Raw genomic sequence first — 22,518 nt, 5'->3', positions numbered from 1 at the left:
TTATTGCATTGTGTACCCGTAACAATACATTTAATATGCAACGCAAGATGAATATCAGGTTGTAAGCACAGCGATGTAATGAAATACTAATTGAATGGATTCACGACGAGTTTTGTTTCTGTTGCGCGTATTGTTACAAATTAAGGATGTATTGGCTATACAGTCAATCCCAAAAGTTTATGCACTTTAGAAACGCATTTTTTAAAAAGAAATCAGACGTCGGAAAAACATTGCTAATCATAAACAACAAAAAAAAATTTTCGATTTTTCCGAGATTTTTCCAAGGGGTACCCCTTCAATTTCTTTCAAATTTTCGTTTTTGGCCAATAACTCCCAAACCGTTGGACATACGGGAAAATTGCATATGACCTTTCTTGTAGAGGATGGTGAGATCTACAATTTCGATGTAAAAATATTTCGCTAGCGTCAATAGTTAACGAGTAATTTGCAAAAAACTGTTTTTTCGTTTTTCGTCAATAACTCGTTAAATATTGATGCTAGCGAAGAATTTTTATACAGAAATTGTAGATCTCGTCGTCCTCTACAAAATGACCCTATACATGCCCCCGTACGTCCATCCGTTCGGGAGTTATTGACAAAAAACGAAATTTTTTTCCAAAAGTTGGCTGTTTCGACGCTGGGATGGTCGGATTTTGTCAACATCAATAAAATGCCAAATAATCATATGTAACTCATTAAATATCGAAGTTAGAAGAAAAATTCAGAGAATCTTTCTTGTTGAGGATGTCAGGGCTTATAATTTCTGTATAAAAAGCTTTCCGCCAGCGTCAATAATTAATTGAATATTTCCTTCTATACTTCTTAGCACGTAGCTATTTATTATTAGCATTATTCTTCCGACGTCTGATTTCTTTTTAATTATAGGAAATGCGTTTTTCTAAGGTACATAAACTTTTGGAATTGACTCTATAGCCAATACATCCTTAAACAGGGATTTGACTTATGCTGATCAGTTCCTTAAACAATTAGCCGATGTGTGGTCATACTCATCCGATTGTAATATATTATGATCTGAATCGAGTTTAGTTATCATTGCCGCTAAAAAGAAATGTAAACCTTTATGTGTCTCATGACGATCACGCGATGTATTCATGCTTAATGCATGAGTATTACGCATTCTTACAATAAGATTGCCATTTTTAAGGTCCATTTTACATGTTAACGTCAATGTTAATTTTGTACAATTAATATTATTAATGCACGGTTACATTAGACATACTCGGGCAATAATTATCAAATAAAAATCTGGTTTGCTGATCGTATGTATATTAATAGAGAACAAATACTACATGACGAAGTTGCGATATGTTCAATTTTTATCAATACCCAGAATCGCAGTCAACTTGTACACTGTCACACTTGACATGAAACACATGTTATGAATAATCTAATTACTAGACGACAGATAAAAAGACGAACATACGTTTTAAAAATACACAATTTTAATTACAATTGACAAAAATAAAAGGAATATCGGAAGTAAAGCGCTACTATGAATGATTTAATACTCTCGTGATGGATATCGTTCCACGTGTGCAGCATACTATGTATTATTCACAGATTTGACGTCACTCATCGAGCGCTATTCGGTGTAGCCCATATGACTGGCTTACATTAAAGTTATTACATGCACCAGTAACCGTTTACATTCTTCCTGGTTTCCGATGTTTTATGCGTGCCGCCCGTCACTGTGCTGCGTGCACATTTCAATGACTTCGTTCAAAAAAAATTATTACGCAAGGCATCGAACCATCTCGATCACTCATATAATGTGTAACGAATGAATTTTAATCGAGAATTAGTAAAAATTTTAGTATGTTACCGCAACAAAGATAATGATTGTATAACATCAAACTGAAGTCGATTATGCACGGCCACTAAGTTGGAATGCAGTCAATTAATTGCCAATGCAAAGTTCATTGCCGTTGAAAAATTTATTTTGAGACACACGAGACCTTGGCATTTCTATAATAAAAGATTTCTACTGTCGCCTAGAGCCTTACGTACGTGGCGAAAACGAACGCTCATATTGTTGCATAGTTCGATCGTTATTATCGTTGAATTTGATAAATATACGTAAAAAATACTGCATTATATACGCATGGGATTAAGCAGGTAAGTCGATTGTAAGTGATATCTTTGGAGCAGAGCGTTATCTTATCATTAATTCAGCGTGACCAATTGTAAGTAATAAATAAGTAAATAAAGCAATTTGTTAATACTTCATGATCACGAGATGTGACAGAATTGAGGATGTTATTTTATTGCCATCTTAACGTTACGATGGTCTCGAACAACATTTTAAAAGAAATCGCGCTTTGCTCTCAATACATTTACAACTTCGAGCTGTACGAGAGGAATTTCCTCTTTGCTCATATAAGGAAAGAGAAATTTACTGATATTATTAAAGGTCTTGAAGATCAGATGAAGGATCTCTTATACAATAGCGATGGAGTCTGCGATATGTAAAAGAATTTTAGCCTTTTTCAAATATTTGATCCTATTACATAACGTTTCAAATCATGTGAATCGAGATAACATTTTGTCATTACACTAGATTTTTAAGGTGTCTACGAGTCTGATTCTTGTAATATAAAATATTTATCAAAATCAAGGTGATTTAAGTTATTATTCGAAACAATTGAAGAGCTAAGATAAAAAAAAGTAAAGTCATTTCTGTTACTTGTTAAATTCGATGAAAGAGAAAATTAAGATACCAGCAATATTCTTTCATTGAAAACAATCATAAAATAGCATACCAGAAGTTGGTATGTTCGAAAACGTAAAATTAATCTTGATCCAACCAAAATAGACGTATTGGAAATATATTTGGCTGGCGTATTGCGAATATTACGAATAAAACTCGATAGTGTTCGTTATCTTTGATTGTATAACTTGTACGTAGATGAAGAGTATTACCAGATAGAACATATCCGTTAATTATAATTACTCCATTGAATTCACGCCATGTAATCATCAAATAGCGCTAAAATGATCGAGACGGGGATAATCAGACATGGTCCAATTTTTATTAACTAGCTTATTCTATTGCTACAAGTGGTACGTTTCCTTTTTCTTTACATTTATTTTAATCGGATTTTAATAAAAGGTAAGAATAGATCATGTAAATGTTAATAATAGAACAATTCAGCATTGTATAGAGAAAGAAAGATAAAAAGAGAATTCTATAGTACATANTATAGACATAAATTTTATAATAAAATAAATCTAAACTTACTTAGTTATAATTATTGTAAATAAATTTAATTACTAATTTAAATGACCATCAATTTCTGCAATATTCTATACGCACGATTGCATTGATCTAACAATAAGCCTACATACTTGCTTTCCTTCCCATGGAATTATATTAAAACATATTCTGTTAATTATTATTGGTCACTTTATATAAAGTGATAGTATGTAACCATTGTAACAGGATGTGTCGCTTATTGTACCCGATAAAATCCAGTTCAAATACAATGATAGCAAGTGAAAGGTACATATATGCATTGCATGATCACGTTGAAGTTAGTTTGGTAAGTAGGTGTTTGTCATGAACAGGTCGAAACAGGAATGGCCAATGCGAAATGTGGATCAAGAGAACAGATTTTGACCTTGGATTCGCGCTAAAATTAACGTACCTTGCGAAATTATAATATTGTTCACTACTGAATGGACATTTGTGTCGACGTAAGAGATTCTGAAGCACCTTGTATGCATTTTTTACAATGTTTGCCATGTACAAATGTGTGCTTGTGACCTTAGAATTGACGTAAAACTATTTTAGTTACGAGATTTAAATTTGGGTGTATCTACAGATACACGTGTTACAAGGACGAAACTAATTTTGCTTATTTTTCTTTATCTCGATGAATGGAACGTCCCAGGTTCTTTTTCTACGATTACATAAGATCGGGTTGAAAAAGCGTAAAGCAAATTGGTATTTAGTGACCGCCATAAATTCTGATGGATTTTCACTCTTTTTCCTAGCACTTTCACTGCAGGCATTTTTACGATGCAGGTGATATTCGCGTAAAAGAAAGCACTTGTATTAATACATTTCGACGACGCGAATCGATAAAATAAATTGACATTTTACTTTTTCACTTTTTCCATAAACGAGAAACATTAAAACTGAAGTAGTTTTTATTATTAATTTGCATTTAACGACGTTGATCATTAGGAACATTTTAAAAATTCCTTACGTAACTACTGTTAAACTTGGTCAAATTAATGCCAACTTTTGTCGGTCAGGTAAATCATATCGGTATTATATTTTTATTGTATGATTAGGACGAATAGACTTCACATTTATTTTTTTGTCAAGTGCAATGAATCAGACTAATGAGATGTCCCTGCATTAAAAGCATAGCTCCGAAATAATGTGCATTGTTGGAGCTTCGCAAAGGTGTTTCGGAACATACGCTCGATACGTCAGAGAACGTCCGACTCCAAATCTATCACGGTCTCTCAACCGCTTAAATCAATATGTACGCCCTACTTTTAACTTTATCAAATAATGTTGATTCAGAGATTGTTCTGGATTTACGAATTTATATATTGACAGTTTCAATAATATGAGTTACTAGAGTATCGGTCGATAGAACGCTTACTTGGTATCCAGAACCATAGCGTCCTGTCTCTTCACAGGCGAGCTATAAAGTTTTTCTGCGTCGAGACACATGAACGATAAAACTTGTTGGACTTATAAGGTTACCTATCCGAAGTAGGTATCGAAAAGTGTATTACTACGCAAATATTTATACTCCGAAAACACCTGCTGGCCATTCGAATTTCACACCGGAACAACGTGTAGCGATTTAACAATAAAAACCATTCAAATATCATGTACTAATCCAATCAATTTTTAGTAAATTCGTTCATCACGCACCTGAACTTCCAGACAACGTTTTGGATTAAAACGGAAGAGTGCCATTGTTCTTTATATCCTAGCTTATGGATCCTTATTTCTTGTTACCGTCACACCGACTATCCAACTGACCACGCGGAGCTCTGGCGCCCAACTCAACCAACTCCTCTTTTCGTTCGTCATGGATATTCCTACAACGCATGCGCCTAACTGCACAAGCGTCCTCAAAGGATCATCTGTGTCTGTATTTTGCATACATATACATACATGATATTAAAGATGTATGTACAATCTGCCACGTACAACGTACGACCGCAAAATGTTTGCAATCAATTGAATATTATAATATTTCAATAATATGCCGATATAGGGAATTTCAATCACTGGTAAATAAAATTTAATTTGCCGAGGAATGTAGTCACATCTAAATTACATCATTACATGTTAACATATATTTATAGAAAATATACGATATTAAAATATACAAATGCACGTAACGTATTTGTTATATATTTGTATTTCTTTCTCAAATTTTTTTAATTCAATGGCTTATTCATCGGTGGAAATTCTCTCGTCATTAAATAGTAGTGTGTTAAAAATACCAAGCTTGTTACAAACTTCGGATGACAACGATGGTCTGGAATTTACAGACATATGAAGAATGATAAATAATGCTGTGATATATTTGTATAATCTACTCACTTATTTAACGTAAAGAAATGAAACCCACGAGTAGTTCTGCTTGCAACAATTGTTTTTATAATACCTATAGACAATTCCAATCCATAATCTCGTACTTGATCTTCATTATCTTCTATGGAATGCAAAGCATTCAAAATAATTTGAGGTACTTTAACATTACAATGTTGGGTCAATTTTTCAAGACACGAATAACTGAATATTGGAAATATGCCTGGGATAATCAAAACACTGATTCCAATTTTCCTACAGTCATTTACAAAATTAATGAATACATGAGCTTCAAAAAAAAATTGTGTTATTATAAAATCTGCTCCTGCATCGACCTTTAAATAAAAGTAATGTTAATGTAATTATTTTAAATACGAGCCAACAAAATGGATATATTTACTTTCTCTTTCAAGTAAAATAAATCCATTTCTTTAGATGATGATTCTGGATGCATTTCTGGATAACCAGCAACGCATATACAAAATGTTTCGCCAAATTGGCTCCTTATAAAGCGTACTAAATCTACTGCATGCGGGAATTCTTCATTTGTATTTGGAGAATCTGAAATTTTACTCCTATAGAATTCAATTGATAAAGAAATTTCCACAAATAGATTCAAAGACTAAAAATAATTATAATTACCACCCCTTAATACAAAAATATTGCGTACACCATGATCTAATGCTTTCTTCAATATAGCTAATACGTCGATACGAGTTAAATCATTAGATCTGAGATGTAAAAGCGTATTTTTCGGAATTTCATTAAACATATCTAAGTACTGTATGTAACTTTCTGTTTCATCGTTTGTATGTAGCGTTATTGCATAAAAAAGTGGATGATGTATATTTAATTGTTTAAAGAGACTATTAACAAAAATTTGTAAACATAGAATACAAGTACATCACGTAGAATTTATTTTATAACACAACGAACAGTACGAACCTTTGATAAAGTTCAGTATTTTTTGAGCGCACAAGTTCGAAACTACAAAACATTGTATCCATAGCAATTATTTTATTTAATCTTTTCCTTAAATCAACTATTTCGATGCATTTAGTATCCATGAATTGAGGACACTTTGCAGTATTATCACATTCCTCACTGTCAAAAAACTCTTTATATCCTTCATTCTTTAATCGGTTCATAATTTCCTGCACTTTACAATTATAGAGAATACATTCCTCAATAATCTTCTTATTTCCGAGGCTATGTAAGAGTTCTGTTATCAGATTGCGCAACGTATATCGGTTTGATGTGGTGGCGTGATTTTCAGAACTCATTCGTACTTTATAAAATATAAAGATTTATTTTAGAAATTCAATTTTTACATTATCGCATCCTATAGTTCGCTTCCTTTAAAAGTTCCATAAACGTTAACAATATTTATTGCTTCTTTTCTTTGTTAAATATAATTTCCTACAGACTTCTGTTATTGGAATATCGAACACGGGCGGTATACCACCAGGAATAGTTTCTTTCTTAGGATATGAATGTTTATCTCTAATAGTTGCAATATCATTTATATCTGGAGTTATAGTCAAGTTTATAGCTGGATAAATAATAAATGCAAATGTAGCAAGTGCAGTTAAAGCCCAAATTGGAATCGCTACAGCCCAATATTTGGAAGGCCAATATGTTAATCCTAAGCTATGTAATATTTGATCTGGTATTACAGCCCATACTAGAAACAAAAGAAAAAGCATATTTGAACCTATGTACAAAGCATATCCATAAACAGATCTTGGTCCATACGGTGCTGGTGTATGCTCCATGTTACAGAGTCTAATAGAAATAGTTATTTAAAAAGAAAAGAACAATCAATTATTATTGGTCTAATAATAATCATAACTTGGTGCAGAAGGACCAAATTGCTGCATGGTTTCTGTTACCAAAATTAAATTATCAAAAAAAGATGTCAATGCCACTCGAACTTTCCTCGCTTCAGTCCCAGAAATCGATCTATAAAATGTTACGTACATTATGGCATTAAATTTACACATTATCAGCTACGAAACGGTAATGAATGCATGTAATAACTTACATATGTACTAAGTTATTATCTACTGTTAAATTCTTTATGACACTTCCTCTTGAAGGTTCTTTATCAACTCTTAGCACTTCATAAGCAATCTCTGCTTCTCTTTTTGATGGAAAAGGTATAGACAAATTTCTATACAAAATTAAGGCTAATTCGGTAATATTTGTTTTTCAAAGAGAATAAAATATCGTAACATAACTTATTTTGAAGGATACACACTAAGAGTGTTCATGACATAACAATATCAATACTAAATAAAGCATACACTAATACTTAAATTACGTTTTATACGATTAAAATTTCAGAATTTGTTATTCAACACAGTTTTAAGAACAAATATTTTAACCTGTTTTAACCACGTTGTCTACACGTACTGTATTACACTAGTGTAGTATGTATACAATAGTATACATATACAATGTGATTATACATACATTGTACTATATAAACACAAGATTGTAGAAGCTTGGCAGGCGGATTTGTAGTTCGTGAATGTAAATTTTTTAATAAAAATCAGTGTAATTTGATACGATCTCAACGTTATGGGCCGGCGAAAAAGTAAACGGAAGCCACCGAGTAAAAAGAAAGCCATTCAACCATTAGATACACAGTTCAATTGCCCTTTTTGCAATCATGAGAAATCATGCGAGGTTAAGATGTAAGTATAAATAAACAAATTAACAAGATTTTTACAATATCCAAATTGCGTATCTCATTACTTTCTGCTTTCATTTTCAGGGATAAGTCAAGAAATACTGCTAGAATTACCTGCAGAGTCTGTTTAGAAGATTTTCAGACTACTATTAACTTGCTTTCAGAGCCTTTAGATGTATATAACGATTGGATTGATGCATGCGAGAGTGCAAACTGAACAACTGAAATTTATTGTCAGAAGTATCAGCAAAAATTAATGCTGATAGTTTGATGTTTCTCAAACAATTAAACATTTTTGTATAGCAAAGATAGCATAGTTTGACATTTGTTATTAAATTATCAGCAATTGCATATACTTTGACATAAATGAATGGACATGAGAATTTATTTTACTTGTATTTTAATGTTATATTAAGATTTGACGTTTATTTTGCTATATTATACTAAGGCTTACTGCATTAACTTTAATATTTACATAGTTATACACATATTTCTTATACTTATTGACTAAGTATATGTATATACATGAATTTATCTTGAGTATAATAAGAATACTATGATTTGTGTAAGTGGAACATAAACACATGACATGTTTTTATTTTGTAAATTGTGATACACAGTATTGTAAATAAACTACATATAACATGACTAAAATAGTTCTTTTGGCAAATACTATATGTATGTAATGTTGATTGAGAACATTTATTAAGAATTTGAATAAACTAATTGTTTCATTAGGCACTAATAAATAGTAGGAAGTTCCGTGAATATAATTATAAATAATAGAAAGCCTATGAAGCTAATTACATCAATATTTTTAATGAACATAGCTTCGTTAACGATTAATTCAAATGAAAATAATAGTGTTCGTTAAAATAAAATAGACTATTGAAAGTAAAGGGTGGAAAAAAGCTGAAACGTGGGAACAAAGTCAGGAATCGCGGTGTCATTCCCTCGCGAACAGTCAGCGGATGTTTCATAGCGCAGCCAAGATGGCGATCCACCGAGTGGGATATGATTGTTAGAAAAAGTACGTGAAAAAAAATGCCGCGGAAAGCTTAAGAGCGACGCGTGCGAACTTGAGGGAAGTTTTGGTGGCACGGTGAATCTTCGTGGTCTCGTCATGCACCCAGGATGAGGAGATAATCGAGTATCCAGGTTGATACGATGCGTGCATTAACCCGAGACAAGGCTTGCTCGCTGTTCATTGGGCATTGCAGAGAACCGTGATCGCCGAGCGGCGAACAACGACGCTATGGCGTCTATCGAACGTGTGTATGTGTATGTCATTAGTTTTAATCCGCAATTAACAGCTAATTAAGCGGTCGTGTACGTGAACTGCAAGTCGAATTATACCTGTGCGGGATTCATACGAACGCCGGTTGCCAAACAACGTGATTTCCTAGTGTTCGTCGTAAAGCCAGATCGGCTCGTCCAAAAACAAACATTCTGAGGTGATTTCATTCATCCTGTTTGACAGCTCCTGGTCTAAATTACATATTTCGAACATTATGAGCACCTCGTACCGATTTGTTCTATTACCTAGCCACGAATTGAACTGTGCTTCCGCTACGACCATCTCATTAAAACAGTATGGTCCAAATCGCTGTCGATAGAGTTGTTCCCCAGCTCGAGAATGTGACCAAGCTGATTTCTCAACAAGTGTGTTTAATCGCAAGTGTTCTTACAATAATTCATAGTTTATATAATGTTTTTAAACACTTTGTTTTTCGAGAGTTTTATGCAATTTCAATGTTATGTCAACGCATGCAATCGTCTATGTAAACATTTTTTAATATACCTTTGTATTTATTCATTTCTGCTGTAATGTTTAGATATTTTAATATTGATATTGAGTAGATATTCGTTTACGTTGCTTTTTACGTAGCAAAATGAATTCATTTTTATATCCTGGTTTATAAAGTACAAATATATTATTGCATGTGTTTACTTTGTTTAAAGCGATACTGCATGTGATGCACCAATGTATTTCGCAAAAATGCAATTAAACGTCTTCATGTTATTGTGAAATATGTTTCGATACTAAAAATTTAATAAAACATTAAAGCTTTCAAATCATATTAAATATTTGTACAAAACGGAATGATCTTCGTATTACGTTATTCATTTTTTCATTCAGAGTAGTAATTTTTAATTCTTACTGTTTGTGTATTATTTTGTATTAAAGTATTTTTAGTTTTTTGGAAGTGATTTATAATCGTTCGTGCTCTCTAAGATTTGACTTACAGAGGAATGCATTTCTTATTGCAGGCATTAAAGAAAATATAATAACGAACAAATGCTTTAAGTGATGTAAAAAGAACCTTAGTGTTGCTTAGGACAGTGACAAGACATTCCATGATTGTATCCAAAATTTTAATGAGACACATCGTGACTTAATGGACTTTACACATCATGTCAAATAGTTTGGACAGTTTTTTAACACGTATTGGGGATGTCACTATAGAACGTGTGACTCCTCGTTCTGGCTCTAAGCCTAATGAAATAGCAATGTCAAATGAAACATCAACAAATACAAACATGAACAATGTAGAACCTCAAACAGGAAATGATGAAAGTTCAGAGGAATCTAGTGGCGAAACATCTGATGGAGAGCACGACAAGAAAAATGATGCACTGCAGTCAGAGGAAGTAGAAGAAATACGTTCAGAAGGTTCAGGAGACGATATGGATTTAGATGAAACAATTGATTCACAAATTGGCGTAAGAGTGGAACCAGAACGGCAGCATCATTCTCAACCTGAAGATGATGACGAAGAACCAGTTAATATATTGGATACTTTGCCATTGGAAGGTTCGTATAATAGTGATAGTTTTGAATCAAAATATTGAATTACATCTTTTTATTAATAATTATTGCATGCGTTAAAAGGAGCTCCCATAGAGGGTCAAGAGGTATCTGAAGCAGATTTACTTGGGAAACCAATTTTAAAAGATATAGATGATGAAGAAAGCATAGAACATGAGAATGACAAACATGAAGGTCATTCCATGGAAGAGGAAGGTGCAGAGGGTAATAAGAGACATGCTGATTCAGACCATTCTGATACGACCAAAAAAAAGCAGAAAAAAGATGACGGAACAGAAGGGTCTACATCAGAATGTGAATCAAAGGCAGAAAAGAAGTTAGCAAATATGAGGAGGAATATTAGAGAAGTCATGGATGAGACTCAACTCGATGAAGCTACATTATCAGCTCAAAGACAAGAGATGGAACGTCTTCGAAGGGTACAAGAACAGCAGAGAATTATCCGTGAAGTTCAACGGCAGATAGCAATAAATAGGCAGAACCATAAAACGCAAACAAGAGTGATTAGTCTTTTACAAGGAAAACAAAATCAAGCAGGCACTACTACTATTTCACAATCGTCATCCTCTCCATCTACGCCAGTCCGTTTGCCGAATACCGTGTTTCTTAAAGTAAATTCGGGATCTGGGTCTGGATCCCAAACTACTTCTAGTATGCCAGCGAATCAAATGCAAAGAAGATCTGTTGAAAGTACACGATGGCAAAAGGGTAGAGGCGTCTATCAAGGAGCGCAAACGTCAATTTCTCGAGTTGGAAATCGTGTCAGCGGACCTAATATGTTGCCACAAAGAATTCGAATGATGACACCTTCTGTGAGCATATCGCCTGTGGTTCCTAAAAAAGAACCGATCGATAGATCTGAATATTATTCAGATTCCGAAATGTCAGACGCAGAAGCTGAAGAAGTTCTGCGCGAGAAACAAATGCATGCCGTCAAAAAGGCATCGTTTAGTTCAAAATCGCAGAAAGCGCCGAAAGGCAAAGATGTGGTCACAATATCTAGTTCTAGCGAAAGTTCGGACGACGACTGTATAGTTTTAAGTGATCCGAGTGGAGAGGAAGAAACAGACAACGAAGATGATCCATCCAATTCTGGCATGCATACGAATGATAGATATAACATTCCAGATGAACATGGTAGAGTGTTGATAAACGTGGGTCATCCTGAAACAGAGCCTGATGTATATTTAGCTCCACAGGTAGCTCGTATTATTAAACCACATCAAATTGGTGGCATCCGTTTTCTTTATGACAATATTGTCGAAAGCATTGAAAGGTACAAAACTAGTTCTGGTTTTGGTTGTATTCTTGCTCATAGTATGGGTTTAGGAAAAACACTTCAAGTTGCTAGCTTTTGTGATATTTTTTTTCGCTGTACTTCTGCTAAAAAGGTACTTTGTATTATGCCTATAAATACATTGCAAAATTGGTTAGCAGAATTTAATATGTGGTTACCGTATGAGGATCCTAACGCTCCGGAGAAACAAAATAAAGGCTCGGTTCTTAAATCAGAGTCTAACATAGAGCTTAAACAAGAAGTTAAGGAGGAAAGTGGGAATCAGAGTGATATGTCAAATATGTCTAGTATGTCCAATGTCTCGAGGCCTATTAGTACGGAATCAGCACACCGTTTCGGGCAAGAAAGTGCATCCCAAACTATGAATATTATGTCAGAAAATCCGTATCTCCATCAGGGCTATGAAACTCATAATATGATGTCGTCTGGTTACGTACAGGATAATATGATGAGTAAAACCATGCCAGATTCGCAAGTGCACATGAATGAAAATTATCATAACGATATGCCACGAAATGCATTATATAATGCAACTCCAAATCCAATGCCAAATTTTGAATCGATGAAAACAGAAGTAAATTGCCATGGTATGCAACAGAGACAAAATATACGAGATGGTAAATACGGAGTTGAAAATCAAAATTCTGGTAACGTGTATCCTGGTTTAGAAAATCGGCCCCAGCCTTCTATATATACAGGAGTAGAATCTCGAAACCCTAATACATTATATCACGGGGTTGAAAATCATCCTGGGCCAATGTATCCTAATTACGATAATTCTACCAATACTTTCCCCAATTACACAAATCGATCAATTCAAGAATCAGATCAAGAATTAAGGAAAGATTGCTTTAAAAATGCTTTACCTCCTATGAATACAGAAGTTAATGTAAAAAGAGAGCCTGAAGAACCTATGAAAAAAGAAGAAGGTACTTGCACGACAAAAGAAGAGAACGTTAACGAAGAAAAGAAGGAAGTTGAGAAAGTTAAAACACCATACAGCATTGACTCCCCTATTGGTATGGAAATGAGACCACGACATTTTCGTCTGCATATTTTGAACGACTCCCATAAAACGATGACAGCAAGGGCGAAAGTAATTCATGAGTGGCAAGTTGATGGTGGTGTGCTGTTAATTGGATATGAATTATTCAGACAATTATCTCTTAAAAAGCCAAACAAAGCGAAAAGAAAACGCGGGCAGCCCTTCAAGGATACTGTTGATGTCGAAGAGGAAGACAAGAACAAAGGATTATTAGATGAAATGCATGTAGCCTTAGTCAATCCAGGACCTGATCTGGTCATATGCGACGAAGGGCACCGAATTAAAAATTCTCATGCTAGCATTAGTATGGCTTTAAAACAAATGCGAACAAAACGTAGAATTGTACTGACTGGTTATCCATTACAAAACAATTTACTGGAGTATTGGTGCATGGTTGATTTTGTAAGACCAAATTATCTGGGTACTAAAAGTGAATTCTGTAACATGTTCGAGAGACCAATTCAAAATGGTCAGTGTATTGACTCGACACCTCAAGATATACGTTTAATGAGATATCGCGCACACGTTTTACATGCCTTGTTAGAAGGTTTTGTACAAAGAAGGTCCCACTCCGTATTGCAGATTTCCTTACCGCGTAAGGAAGAATACATTCTTCTTGTTCGGATGACAACGCATCAGCGGAAATTGTACGACACCTTCATGAATCAAGTAGTTAAAACACGAGCTGTACCTAATCCATTGAAGGCTTTCGCAGTGTGTTGTAAAATTTGGAATCATCCTGATATTTTGTACCACTTCTTACGTAAACGGCAGGCTAATGAAGAAGATGATTTAGATTTAGAAGAAACAATTGGTGAGAAACCTGCTCCTGGAGGTAAACGGTCAAAAGCTCGACAACCAAAAGGAGAGTCCAAAAAGGGAAAGAAAACGAATACAACTATAAAAAATAAACCAGCCGCTAGTGTGCAGCCCAATGCCTCCTCGTCATCCAACACTGATAATGCTGAAAATGATAATTCACGTAATACTCCTAAACAAGGTAACTATTCTAATTACCCTCCTATGACGATGCCTAATTCCAGCTATACAAATTCTGTGCCACAAAATTCTTATCCTCATGGCTATCAGAACTATAGATCGAATGATCAAAACACATATTATAGGAATGATAATAATCATACGGAGTATAATGAATTTTACAATAATCAAGGATCACAGAGATATGGAAATCAGTCATTTCAAACATATGCACAAACGCCAGGATACAGTACATCACAAAATTATTCTCAACAGCCACAAAATTACATGCCAAATAATGAACAGCCTACAAATAATATTTCTCAAAGATATCCAACAGCTCCCAGTAATTCAGAATTTCGTCCGGATCAAAATCAAGGGAATAATTACGATGTACCTGGGATGTTTTCACGTCCGTCTTATCCTTATCAAGATCATGGACACAACTATGGATCAAATTTGAATCAAGGATCTAATAATTATTCTCAAATCCCTAATCAATCTTCTTTCCAATCGCAAATGCCAAATCAGTCTGCCAACATGCCGCTACCAGATTATTCGCCGTATGCAGCAAATCAGACTCAGAATTATAATTCTGGGACAGGTCAAACAAATAACATGTATTCACGAAATGACAGCCAGACATTACAGAATTCTACTTTGGCGTACAATGCAAATCAACAAAATCAAAATTCAACGTCTCAAACACCAACAAGCGGATATCTTCCAAATCAGCAAGGGCAAAGTGCAACACCCGGTCAAAATCGTGGTTTTTCACCTAATCAACAAAGTCAAAATCTTCCTTTACAAAGTTCTTCGCATACTTACGGTGGTTCGCAATCACAAAATATACCAATACCTAATCAGCCACACAATTATCCCGCTCAGGTAAATTCAAATCCTTCGTCACAAACATCGCTTGCTTTCAATCAACAATCTCCAAATCCTATGTCACAAAATCAATCTAATCCGTACATTTCAAATTCGTCTAATCAAACTCCAATTCCACAAAACCAAATTCGTGGATATTCTACATCAGCTCAGAACCAAATGAACGTGCAGCAAAATTCCTCGTATCCTCCTAATCAATTAGCCCCAAACGTACCCACGCAAGCACATGGGTATTCTCAAGATCAACAAGGACCAGTGTCTAATACGCAAAATAGTATGCACGGATATTCACATCTTGTTTCTTCAACAGCACCACAAAATCAATCTTATCCATCCAACGTACAACAAAACCAAACAGGAACAACGTCAAATACGAATCATGCTTATAATTCTAATCCTCAAGGTTCAGCGCCGATAGCTCCTACTCCAACTCATAGGTACGGCAATTCTCAACAAGGACAAATGCCACAACCCCAGAATCAATCTCATCCATACTCTCAAAATCAGCAAGCACCGACCTCTTTAAATCAAAGCGATCAAATGTATCCCAGGTCGGATAATCAACAACAAACTCAGAATTATGCGCCAACGGCTAATGCTTCGCACGAGTTTTCAACAGATCGTCAGAGCAATAGTTCATCAACTAATTCTACGAATAATTATCCAGTGAATCAGCCGCCGCCTCAAAATGCTGTATTATCGAATTATCCATCAGATAATGCTCATCAAAATCAAGTAAATCAAATGAAAGGTTCGGAGGATCCTTATTGGCAGAGGAATTATTCTCAATCATTTCAATCTGATCAGTGTAACGATCCTTATTATCGGGATGTAAACCCTAATATGAATCGATATCAGAGTAATTATTTCCCACCGCAGAATTATCAAAATCAGTCTTATAATTACAATAATAATAATCACAACATGGATATCAATGCGCGAACAGAAGATTCAAAAGTTCCACAGCCTACTACTCATGCTCAAAGCTCGGCATCTTCTGAGAAGAATAAAAATAACAAAGAAATGACATCAAGTATCGGTGTCCAGAGTCAACCAATTCATCAGAATAATTTATCTTCAAGCTCGGGATATAGTTCCGAGTCAAATTGTCAAACTCCAGTACCTAGGTCTATGCAAACTCTTAATTCAGTACACAGTCCTCGACTAAATCAAAATGATTTGGTAAAAGAGGAAGAAAAAGATAAGGAAGATCTGTTAGATAAAGAAAAAGAAGATAAGTCGGACGATGAGATTCTTACAAAAGATGAGGAAAAGGATTGTAAAAGTTCTCCAGGGGCAAAAGAAGATCCTGGTATCCCTTATGATTGGGTAAGTCCAATTTAAAATAAGTACGTAGTATTATTAAAAGTTACAAATACTTAATTGATTTCTTAAATTTACAGGCTACAGAATTAATGAAGGGCTATGTACCAGGATTAATTGATGCATCTGCTAAAATGACATTATTCTTTTGCATTCTAGAGGAAGCAATTAAACTCGGTGATCGTGTTTTAGCTTTTTCTCAATCGTTATTTACATTGAATCTCATAGAAGATTTTTTAGCAAGAAACAGTTTGAAACATCCTGATGGACAAACAGATGCTTGGATTAAAAATGTAAATTATTATAGGCTGGATGGTAGTACTAGCGCCCTAGAGAGAGAAAAGCTTATCAATGAGTTTAATAATAATCCAAAAATTCATCTTTTTTTGGTTTCAACGCGTGCCGGTTCACTCGGTATTAATCTTGTTGGCGCTAATCGTGCCATTGTATTCGATGCTTCTTGGAATCCTTGCCATGATACGCAAGCCGTCTGTAGAGTATACAGATACGGGCAACAGAAACCTTGTTTCGTTTACCGTTTAGTTACTGACAATTGTTTAGAAAGGAAAATATACGACAGACAAATTAGCAAGCAAGGAATGGCGGATCGTGTAGTCGATCAATGTAATCCAGATGCACATCTTTCGTTGAAAGAAGCAACTACCTTATCTTGGGAGTGGGAAGAAGATAGTCAAGTACAAGACTTCTCTCAATCGAAGGACAGTTATACTGATGAAGTTATGCATCGTGTATTAGAACTTCATTCTTCGCTATTGACGAAACAGCCATTTCATCACGAAAGTCTTTTGGTCGATAGAAAAGATAAGAAACTTAGTCAAGCCGAGAAGCGACTGGCCCGTCGTGGCTACGAGCTTGAAAAAATGGCAGCCAATTGTTCCAGGCCTAGTTATAATTATGTTCCCGGAAATACGGCCACCAGGGGTACGATTCATTTCGAAATATAATTACTCAAGAACATTTATAGTCTTTATAAAGTTATATGCATCTCTTATACTACTTTATTGTAGCAGGTGGATTACAAATTCGAGCAATTCGAGGAGGTGATACTAGTACTACTTCTAAACCCGTCGCATCAGTAAGACCGATGCAACAACGCGGTGCTGAAGGTTTGGGTACGCGTAACGTAACAGGAAGTCGATGGATTCCAGCCGAAGTATGGCAAAGGCAAGGAATGAGCGCGCAAGAAATGACATTACCTTTAGATGTCGTTATTCCTACCAATTCACCTGATAAAGGAAGTATCGTGTTAAAAGCCGGTCAACGAGTAATGGTGCTAAAAAGTCCAAAAGGCATATACATGCAACTAGAATCTGGTAAAATTATCGCTATTCGAACTGCTCTTAAACTAAATCAACAAAAGCGGGAAGAGGAGCCGAAGAAAGGTACGTTACTATCTGAATTTAAATATTATTGATATGATTATGGTTCCATCTGTTCAATTAACTTTTCTTATTGAACTATTCGTAGGTGTAGCATCAATAGCGCAAAGAAATTCGAAACCTGAAGTTGGATTCCCATTGAGGAATAATTCAGCGATTTCTATAATACCGAAGTCTTCTTCCAGCAATCAACCGAGTGCTCGTTCAATTAATAAACCAGGAAGCGGCCCTAATTACAGGCCATTTGCTGATAAAGAAGCTTCGAAAAGACCGAAACCTGTTGCCACCGCGACTGCTAAACCTTATTTAAGTCAAGTTAACTTGACGAATCAAGTTTCTTTGCACAGGTTATCAAAAGTAAAGCAAGAACCGGTGGATCATTCAACATTAGGAGAAAATTCAAATTCGTCAGACGGTCAACTTAGAACTGAACAAAGAGTGGAAGAAGTCAGATTAGAGGATGTGGTCGCGGAAGTGAGTTCGAATACAGCCTACAGTCCTCCTAATCATAACCGTGTAACAAATTCAGACACTGACAATCCTGTACAAAAATCATCTGAGGAAAATAATCAAGTATATACTCCGGATTCCGTATCTGCGCAAGGTGTCCAAACACATGACCACGCGGAAACGAAATTGCCGTCAAAGATTGATAAGCAGTGTTCTACTCCAATTGAGAAAGAAGTAACAAAAACACGTGCAACTGACACGTTAGCAAATTACGAGCAAGGTTTCCAAACTCAATCAGAAAAAAGAGATATAGCTAATGATGAAATTATAATTGAAGATCCCCCATCAGTATCATCTCAAGCACAATCGCAAATACCATCTCAAATACCACAGCAGGTACCTCCGCAAGTGCAAACGCAATCATTACAAGTATCACCGCAAGTACAGTCACAACCAGCGCAGTTACCACCACAGGTACCATCTCAGATGCCACCGCAGGTACCACCGCAAGTACCACCTCAAATACCACCTCAAGTACCACCTCAAATACCACCGCAGGCATCACCTCAGATTTCATCTCAATTATCAACGCAAGCGCCACAACATATACCACATCAAGCATCGTCCCAAACACCACAAGTTGCTACGCAATCGACGCTAGCTGCTGCTCCATTGCCTTCGTTACTATTGACCCAGCAGCCTACACCATCGGCTATGCAAATACCATCAACACCTACGTTAAGAGATACGGAAGTCTCCAAAACTATAACAGATTCAAGTATCGGCTCTTCTGCAACATCCGTATGTACTGAAACAAATACAATAACAACTGCAAAAACAGCAGAACCAAGTATGCGTGAAACTTCTATACAAAGTGAACCACCCAACGTTCCACAAGGCTATCTTTACGCTCAATATCCACGATACTACGATTATAGTGATCCACGATCAAGATCATTATCTACTCCTTATGGTACATACTTCCCTGGTGTTCCACCTCATGCAGCAAATCCTAGGCTACCAATGGATACTGCTAAGACGCAAACAGACTTAGCAAAACCGATCGAAGAGAGGACGATGATGAATGTACCTTCCGCATATTCGCAAATACCTAATACAACTGCCAAAACAGTAGCCAATACAACGGAAACAAAAGGTGCAGAAGCAATGGTGACTACGACAATTGCTGCTACTCCCACTAGAGACGATACGCACATACCTACTGCGTTTAGTCATCCAACGAGTAGTCGTTACCCTGGACCGTATCCTCCAGGACCGTACGATCCATATTCACAACACTACCCTCCTGCGCCTGCCTCTTCTGCGACGTATCCACCGGCTGGTGAGTTAAAATTTTGTTATTTTACGTTTATCGATATATTTGCGTTGAACATTTGTGTTGAAACTAAGATTGTAAAGTAGGTGCTCCCGGGTATCCAACATACGGTGGACCGAGCTACAACACGGATTACGCTCGGATGTACACAGCATTTCATGGCCCTCCTCCGCCGACTGATCCATATATACACAGAGGTTACGCACCCCCTTCTTCGCATCCGCCAAATTATTATCCTTCCTTCCCACATCCACCGCCGCCTTACCCAAATTATTCATTTTTGTCTCCATATCCAAATCCCAATATACCTAGCGAGCCACAACCACCTGCTCAGTAGAAAACTGAGGTGGTATAATGAATAAACAATTAGTTCAATAATAATTTCGTATATAAAATGTTGCATACTGCGAAAGTTCAAAGGCTATCGCGATTCAGAAGCTTAATAGACTGAAGCTGTAAAACGCATTGATGTAAATATTTAGTCACAAGTATTATATTAAGATAAAAGGTACTTTTGTTTAAAAAGTACCGTGTTCCGTGTCGAAGGACACGAGATAATCTCAATTAACTTCGAACTGTGCAATTTGTTGAAACGTTTAGAATATTTAGCCTTGACTATCATGTCGTTTTATGATGCGTTTATTTGATTAAACAGTTATCAGTGATGAGTACAAATAATTTCTCAATTTGATATTCCATAGCTTTTTACATAGGAATACTTGACCTTCACATACAATGTAACCATTTCGGTTATAATTTGTATGATATGAATTTTACTTCTTTTATTGTAATTTTAACATTAGAATATTTTTTTAATTTTTAAGCATTTTACTGTTTTAAATCATTGTGTTTCTATTGATGAAAAGCTTAAAGATAAGGATGGTTCTAGGGGTATTAAATGAGAAATAATTTGTATTTTTTACATGGATAATATCAAGAAAAAAGGAATGCTGTATACTATTGTTTAGCTTTGTGTATAAATTAACTGCACTTTTATATTCTGTAACCAAAAGCAGGGAGGTATCATTCTGAACAAGCGTAATACTCAGAAAATAATATAAAATATAAGAGAAGAGTAAAAGCATTCATTAAATTTTATACACCAGCATTCCATACGCATCTTCGATTTTATATATACAGTGAATAGAAATACACGTAACGTCGTTTTAAAATCAATTGACTTTTTGTATGAATTAATTTGTAAAGAGTGATGGATCATTACGTATTAATGATATTGTTTAAAGATATATTTAAAAAATGTACTAATACTTTTTGGGAAGATTAGGTACATTAAAAATTAATATTTTTAATATTACGATTAAATCATGTATAATTTACGAAAGAGCATTTTTTATTACATGCTATTCATCACTCTGTCATAGAAATAAATTGGAGACTGCGCATCGTTACTTCGGTTTCCATAGATACAATATTTAATAACTAAATAAAGGATTCGGCTTCATTTACATCATATGCTCTGGATCTTTGTGTCGCATCTGAATTTTTACATACATTACTACAGTATTCACTTGGAACATTTAGCAGCCAGTATACAGTTTACAGCATCCTTAGCAAGTTGTATATGACTATGTATTACCACTAAACGTTACTTCTGAATATGAATTTCTGAAATAGATATTCTCAAAGTAGCATGTAGGATTGTTGTTAACTAGGATGTCTCTCTTACAGTTCATGACTGTCTCGGAATACGAATAAAATGAGGGATTAGGGAGAACCATGATTCTCAGAAGCGACTTCTCAAACTCGGAACTGTGATATTTTGTCATATTCTCGTGTAACATTTTTGCTTGTACATTTTTTATTTAGGGTCAAACTTTGACTTTGACCCTTGCATAAAATTAAGGCGCGAATGATGTTAGCGTATTGAATTGGTATTGTGTATTTATGTTAATGCAAGTCAATCGGGAGTATGAGCACGAGATTTTTAATCAATTTTCCAAGTCGGGGGTATAGAGCCGCACGCGTGTTTATCATGGTGCTCCCTTTTAAACATATAGGCAAATTATGATAGAAAATAAGCACTCACGCTGGATACTATTAGTATGTGTTTCTGTATTGAATCTGTCGCGTGTTTGCTAGAAAGGGGGAAACATTGACATCTTACACAGTGTGTATGTACGTGTTGTGATTGCACGTTTTCTAGATTTTAAGTGTACAGGTTTTACACGTGACGTGAATATTAACTTAAGATTGGTAAGATGTACATCCGCAAACAGACGACAGAATTCCATTGCTAAATACATACGAGATTATATTTACGAAAGATGAAATGATTATTTTGACTCTGTTATAGCTTTTTTGCCATTTACATACTTGTAAATACCCATTATTTACATTTCATACTTTATTTATTACTATACATTATCCATTATCACTTTCTGATGTCAGAGAATTGCTCTTATGTAAAATAAATTGTTTACATGGATCAAGATTGGTTTGATTGTAGTATTGCTATGCAGACAATATAAATACATACGCATAGAATTAATAACTTAATACTTATATATCGGATTAATAAGATTGCAATTACGAAATGAATCTATCCGTAAAAATTTCATTATCCTTGCGGAAGCACGAAAACCTCCTTGATTACATCGTTTCGTTGTATGCACATTATGCGATTTAATGTGTCAAGTACGAGTTAGGTTTATTAAAAAGTTATAATTGA

The 22,518-nt window shown here is 35.1% G+C and overlaps 6 protein-coding genes across 10 annotated transcripts in view; 2 read left to right on the top strand and 4 right to left on the bottom strand.

Moving 5' to 3' along the window:
• kdn (citrate synthase) overlaps positions 1-5,055 on the bottom strand; it is a 10,915-nt gene extending 5,860 nt beyond the window's left edge. Inside the window, exon 1 of the mRNA XM_018019875.2 lies at positions 4,916-5,055. Within this exon, the coding sequence (XP_017875364.1) occupies positions 4,916-4,960 (45 nt within the window). The 5' untranslated portion in view covers positions 4,961-5,055. The remainder of the gene's footprint in view (positions 1-4,915) is intronic.
• LOC108622149 (5,10-methylenetetrahydrofolate reductase) lies at positions 5,056-6,877 on the bottom strand. Of its 2 annotated transcripts, none has more exons than XM_026811267.1 (5): positions 6,530-6,877; positions 6,227-6,450; positions 5,985-6,145; positions 5,597-5,919; positions 5,056-5,136 (listed from the first exon to the last, which is right to left on the bottom strand). In XM_026811267.1, the coding sequence occupies exons 1-5, from the start codon at positions 6,865-6,867 to the stop codon at positions 5,127-5,129; spliced, it is 1,056 nt and encodes a 351-aa protein (XP_026667068.1). In that variant the 5' UTR covers positions 6,868-6,877; the 3' UTR covers positions 5,056-5,126. The 2 variants fall into 2 exon arrangements, with proteins under 2 accessions (XP_026667068.1, XP_017875328.1); XM_018019839.2 differs by lacking the exon at positions 5,056-5,136 and adding an exon at positions 5,143-5,531.
• On the bottom strand, positions 6,871-7,370 carry LOC108622150 (phosphatidylinositol glycan anchor biosynthesis class P). Its single transcript, XM_018019840.2, has one exon. The coding sequence runs from the start codon at positions 7,357-7,359 to the stop codon at positions 6,961-6,963; it is 399 nt and encodes a 132-aa protein (XP_017875329.1). The 5' UTR covers positions 7,360-7,370; the 3' UTR covers positions 6,871-6,960.
• Positions 7,371-7,403: 33 nt separating this feature from the next.
• LOC108622151 (Threonyl-carbamoyl synthesis 6) lies at positions 7,404-8,306 on the bottom strand. Its single transcript, XM_018019841.2, has 3 exons — positions 7,841-8,306; positions 7,629-7,757; positions 7,404-7,546 (listed from the first exon to the last, which is right to left on the bottom strand). Exons 1-3 carry the CDS (start codon positions 7,855-7,857, stop codon positions 7,420-7,422), a joined length of 273 nt encoding a protein of 90 aa, XP_017875330.1. The 5' UTR covers positions 7,858-8,306; the 3' UTR covers positions 7,404-7,419.
• On the top strand, positions 8,081-8,907 carry LOC108622161 (transcription elongation factor 1 homolog). The gene is made up of 2 exons (XM_018019862.2): positions 8,081-8,283; positions 8,364-8,907. The coding sequence occupies exons 1-2, from the start codon at positions 8,168-8,170 to the stop codon at positions 8,494-8,496; spliced, it is 249 nt and encodes an 82-aa protein (XP_017875351.1). The 5' UTR covers positions 8,081-8,167; the 3' UTR covers positions 8,497-8,907.
• Positions 8,908-9,531: 624 nt separating this feature from the next.
• LOC108622159 (uncharacterized) lies at positions 9,532-22,518 on the top strand. 4 transcript variants are annotated; one of them, XM_018019859.2, is made up of 8 exons: positions 9,532-9,733; positions 9,826-9,941; positions 10,551-11,094; positions 11,173-16,649; positions 16,724-17,585; positions 17,672-18,046; positions 18,132-19,835; positions 19,913-22,518. In XM_018019859.2, exons 3-8 carry the CDS (start codon positions 10,695-10,697, stop codon positions 20,164-20,166), a joined length of 9,072 nt encoding a protein of 3,023 aa, XP_017875348.1. In that variant the 5' UTR covers positions 9,532-9,733; positions 9,826-9,941; positions 10,551-10,694; the 3' UTR covers positions 20,167-22,518. The 4 variants fall into 4 exon arrangements, with proteins under 4 accessions (XP_017875348.1, XP_017875349.1, XP_026667067.1 ...); XM_018019860.2 differs by lacking the exon at positions 9,826-9,941; XM_026811266.1 differs by having other exon boundaries at positions 9,532-9,941; positions 17,675-18,046.

Source organism: Ceratina calcarata, unplaced genomic scaffold, assembly GCF_001652005.2.
Source record: "Ceratina calcarata isolate Rehan_Ccalc_2016 unplaced genomic scaffold, ASM165200v1 scaffold209.2, whole genome shotgun sequence".
NCBI lineage: Eukaryota > Metazoa > Arthropoda > Insecta > Hymenoptera > Apidae > Ceratina > Ceratina calcarata.
The sequence above is the reverse complement of the archived record's forward strand: the minus strand, read 5'-3'. Positions and strand labels throughout refer to the sequence as shown.

Excerpts from the sequence above, each read along its gene's own strand:
- LOC108622149 (XM_018019839.2), bottom strand. The coding sequence starts at position 6,867 with ATGAGTTCTGAAAATCACGCCACCACATCAAACCGATATACGTTGCGC. Across the intron at positions 6,146-6,226 it reads TATTTTTGTATTAAGGGGTG|ATTCTCCAAATACAAATGAA; the intron begins GTAATTATAATT and ends GTAAAATTTCAG. Across the intron at positions 5,920-5,984 it reads TATTTTACTTGAAAGAGAAA|GTCGATGCAGGAGCAGATTT; the intron begins GTAAATATATCC and ends TTTTATTTAAAG.
- LOC108622150 (XM_018019840.2), bottom strand. The coding sequence starts at position 7,359 with ATGGAGCATACACCAGCACCGTATGGACCAAGATCTGTTTATGGATAT.
- LOC108622151 (XM_018019841.2), bottom strand. Across the intron at positions 7,547-7,628 it reads GATAATAACTTAGTACATAT|ATCGATTTCTGGGACTGAAG; the intron begins GTAAGTTATTAC and ends AACATTTTATAG.
- LOC108622161 (XM_018019862.2), top strand. The coding sequence starts at position 8,168 with ATGGGCCGGCGAAAAAGTAAACGGAAGCCACCGAGTAAAAAGAAAGCC. Across the intron at positions 8,284-8,363 it reads AAATCATGCGAGGTTAAGAT|GGATAAGTCAAGAAATACTG; the intron begins GTAAGTATAAAT and ends TTTCATTTTCAG.
- LOC108622159 (XM_018019860.2), top strand. The coding sequence starts at position 10,695 with ATGTCAAATAGTTTGGACAGTTTTTTAACACGTATTGGGGATGTCACT. Across the intron at positions 16,650-16,723 it reads CTGGTATCCCTTATGATTGG|GCTACAGAATTAATGAAGGG; the intron begins GTAAGTCCAATT and ends TTAAATTTACAG. Across the intron at positions 18,047-18,131 it reads GGAAGAGGAGCCGAAGAAAG|GTGTAGCATCAATAGCGCAA; the intron begins GTACGTTACTAT and ends AACTATTCGTAG.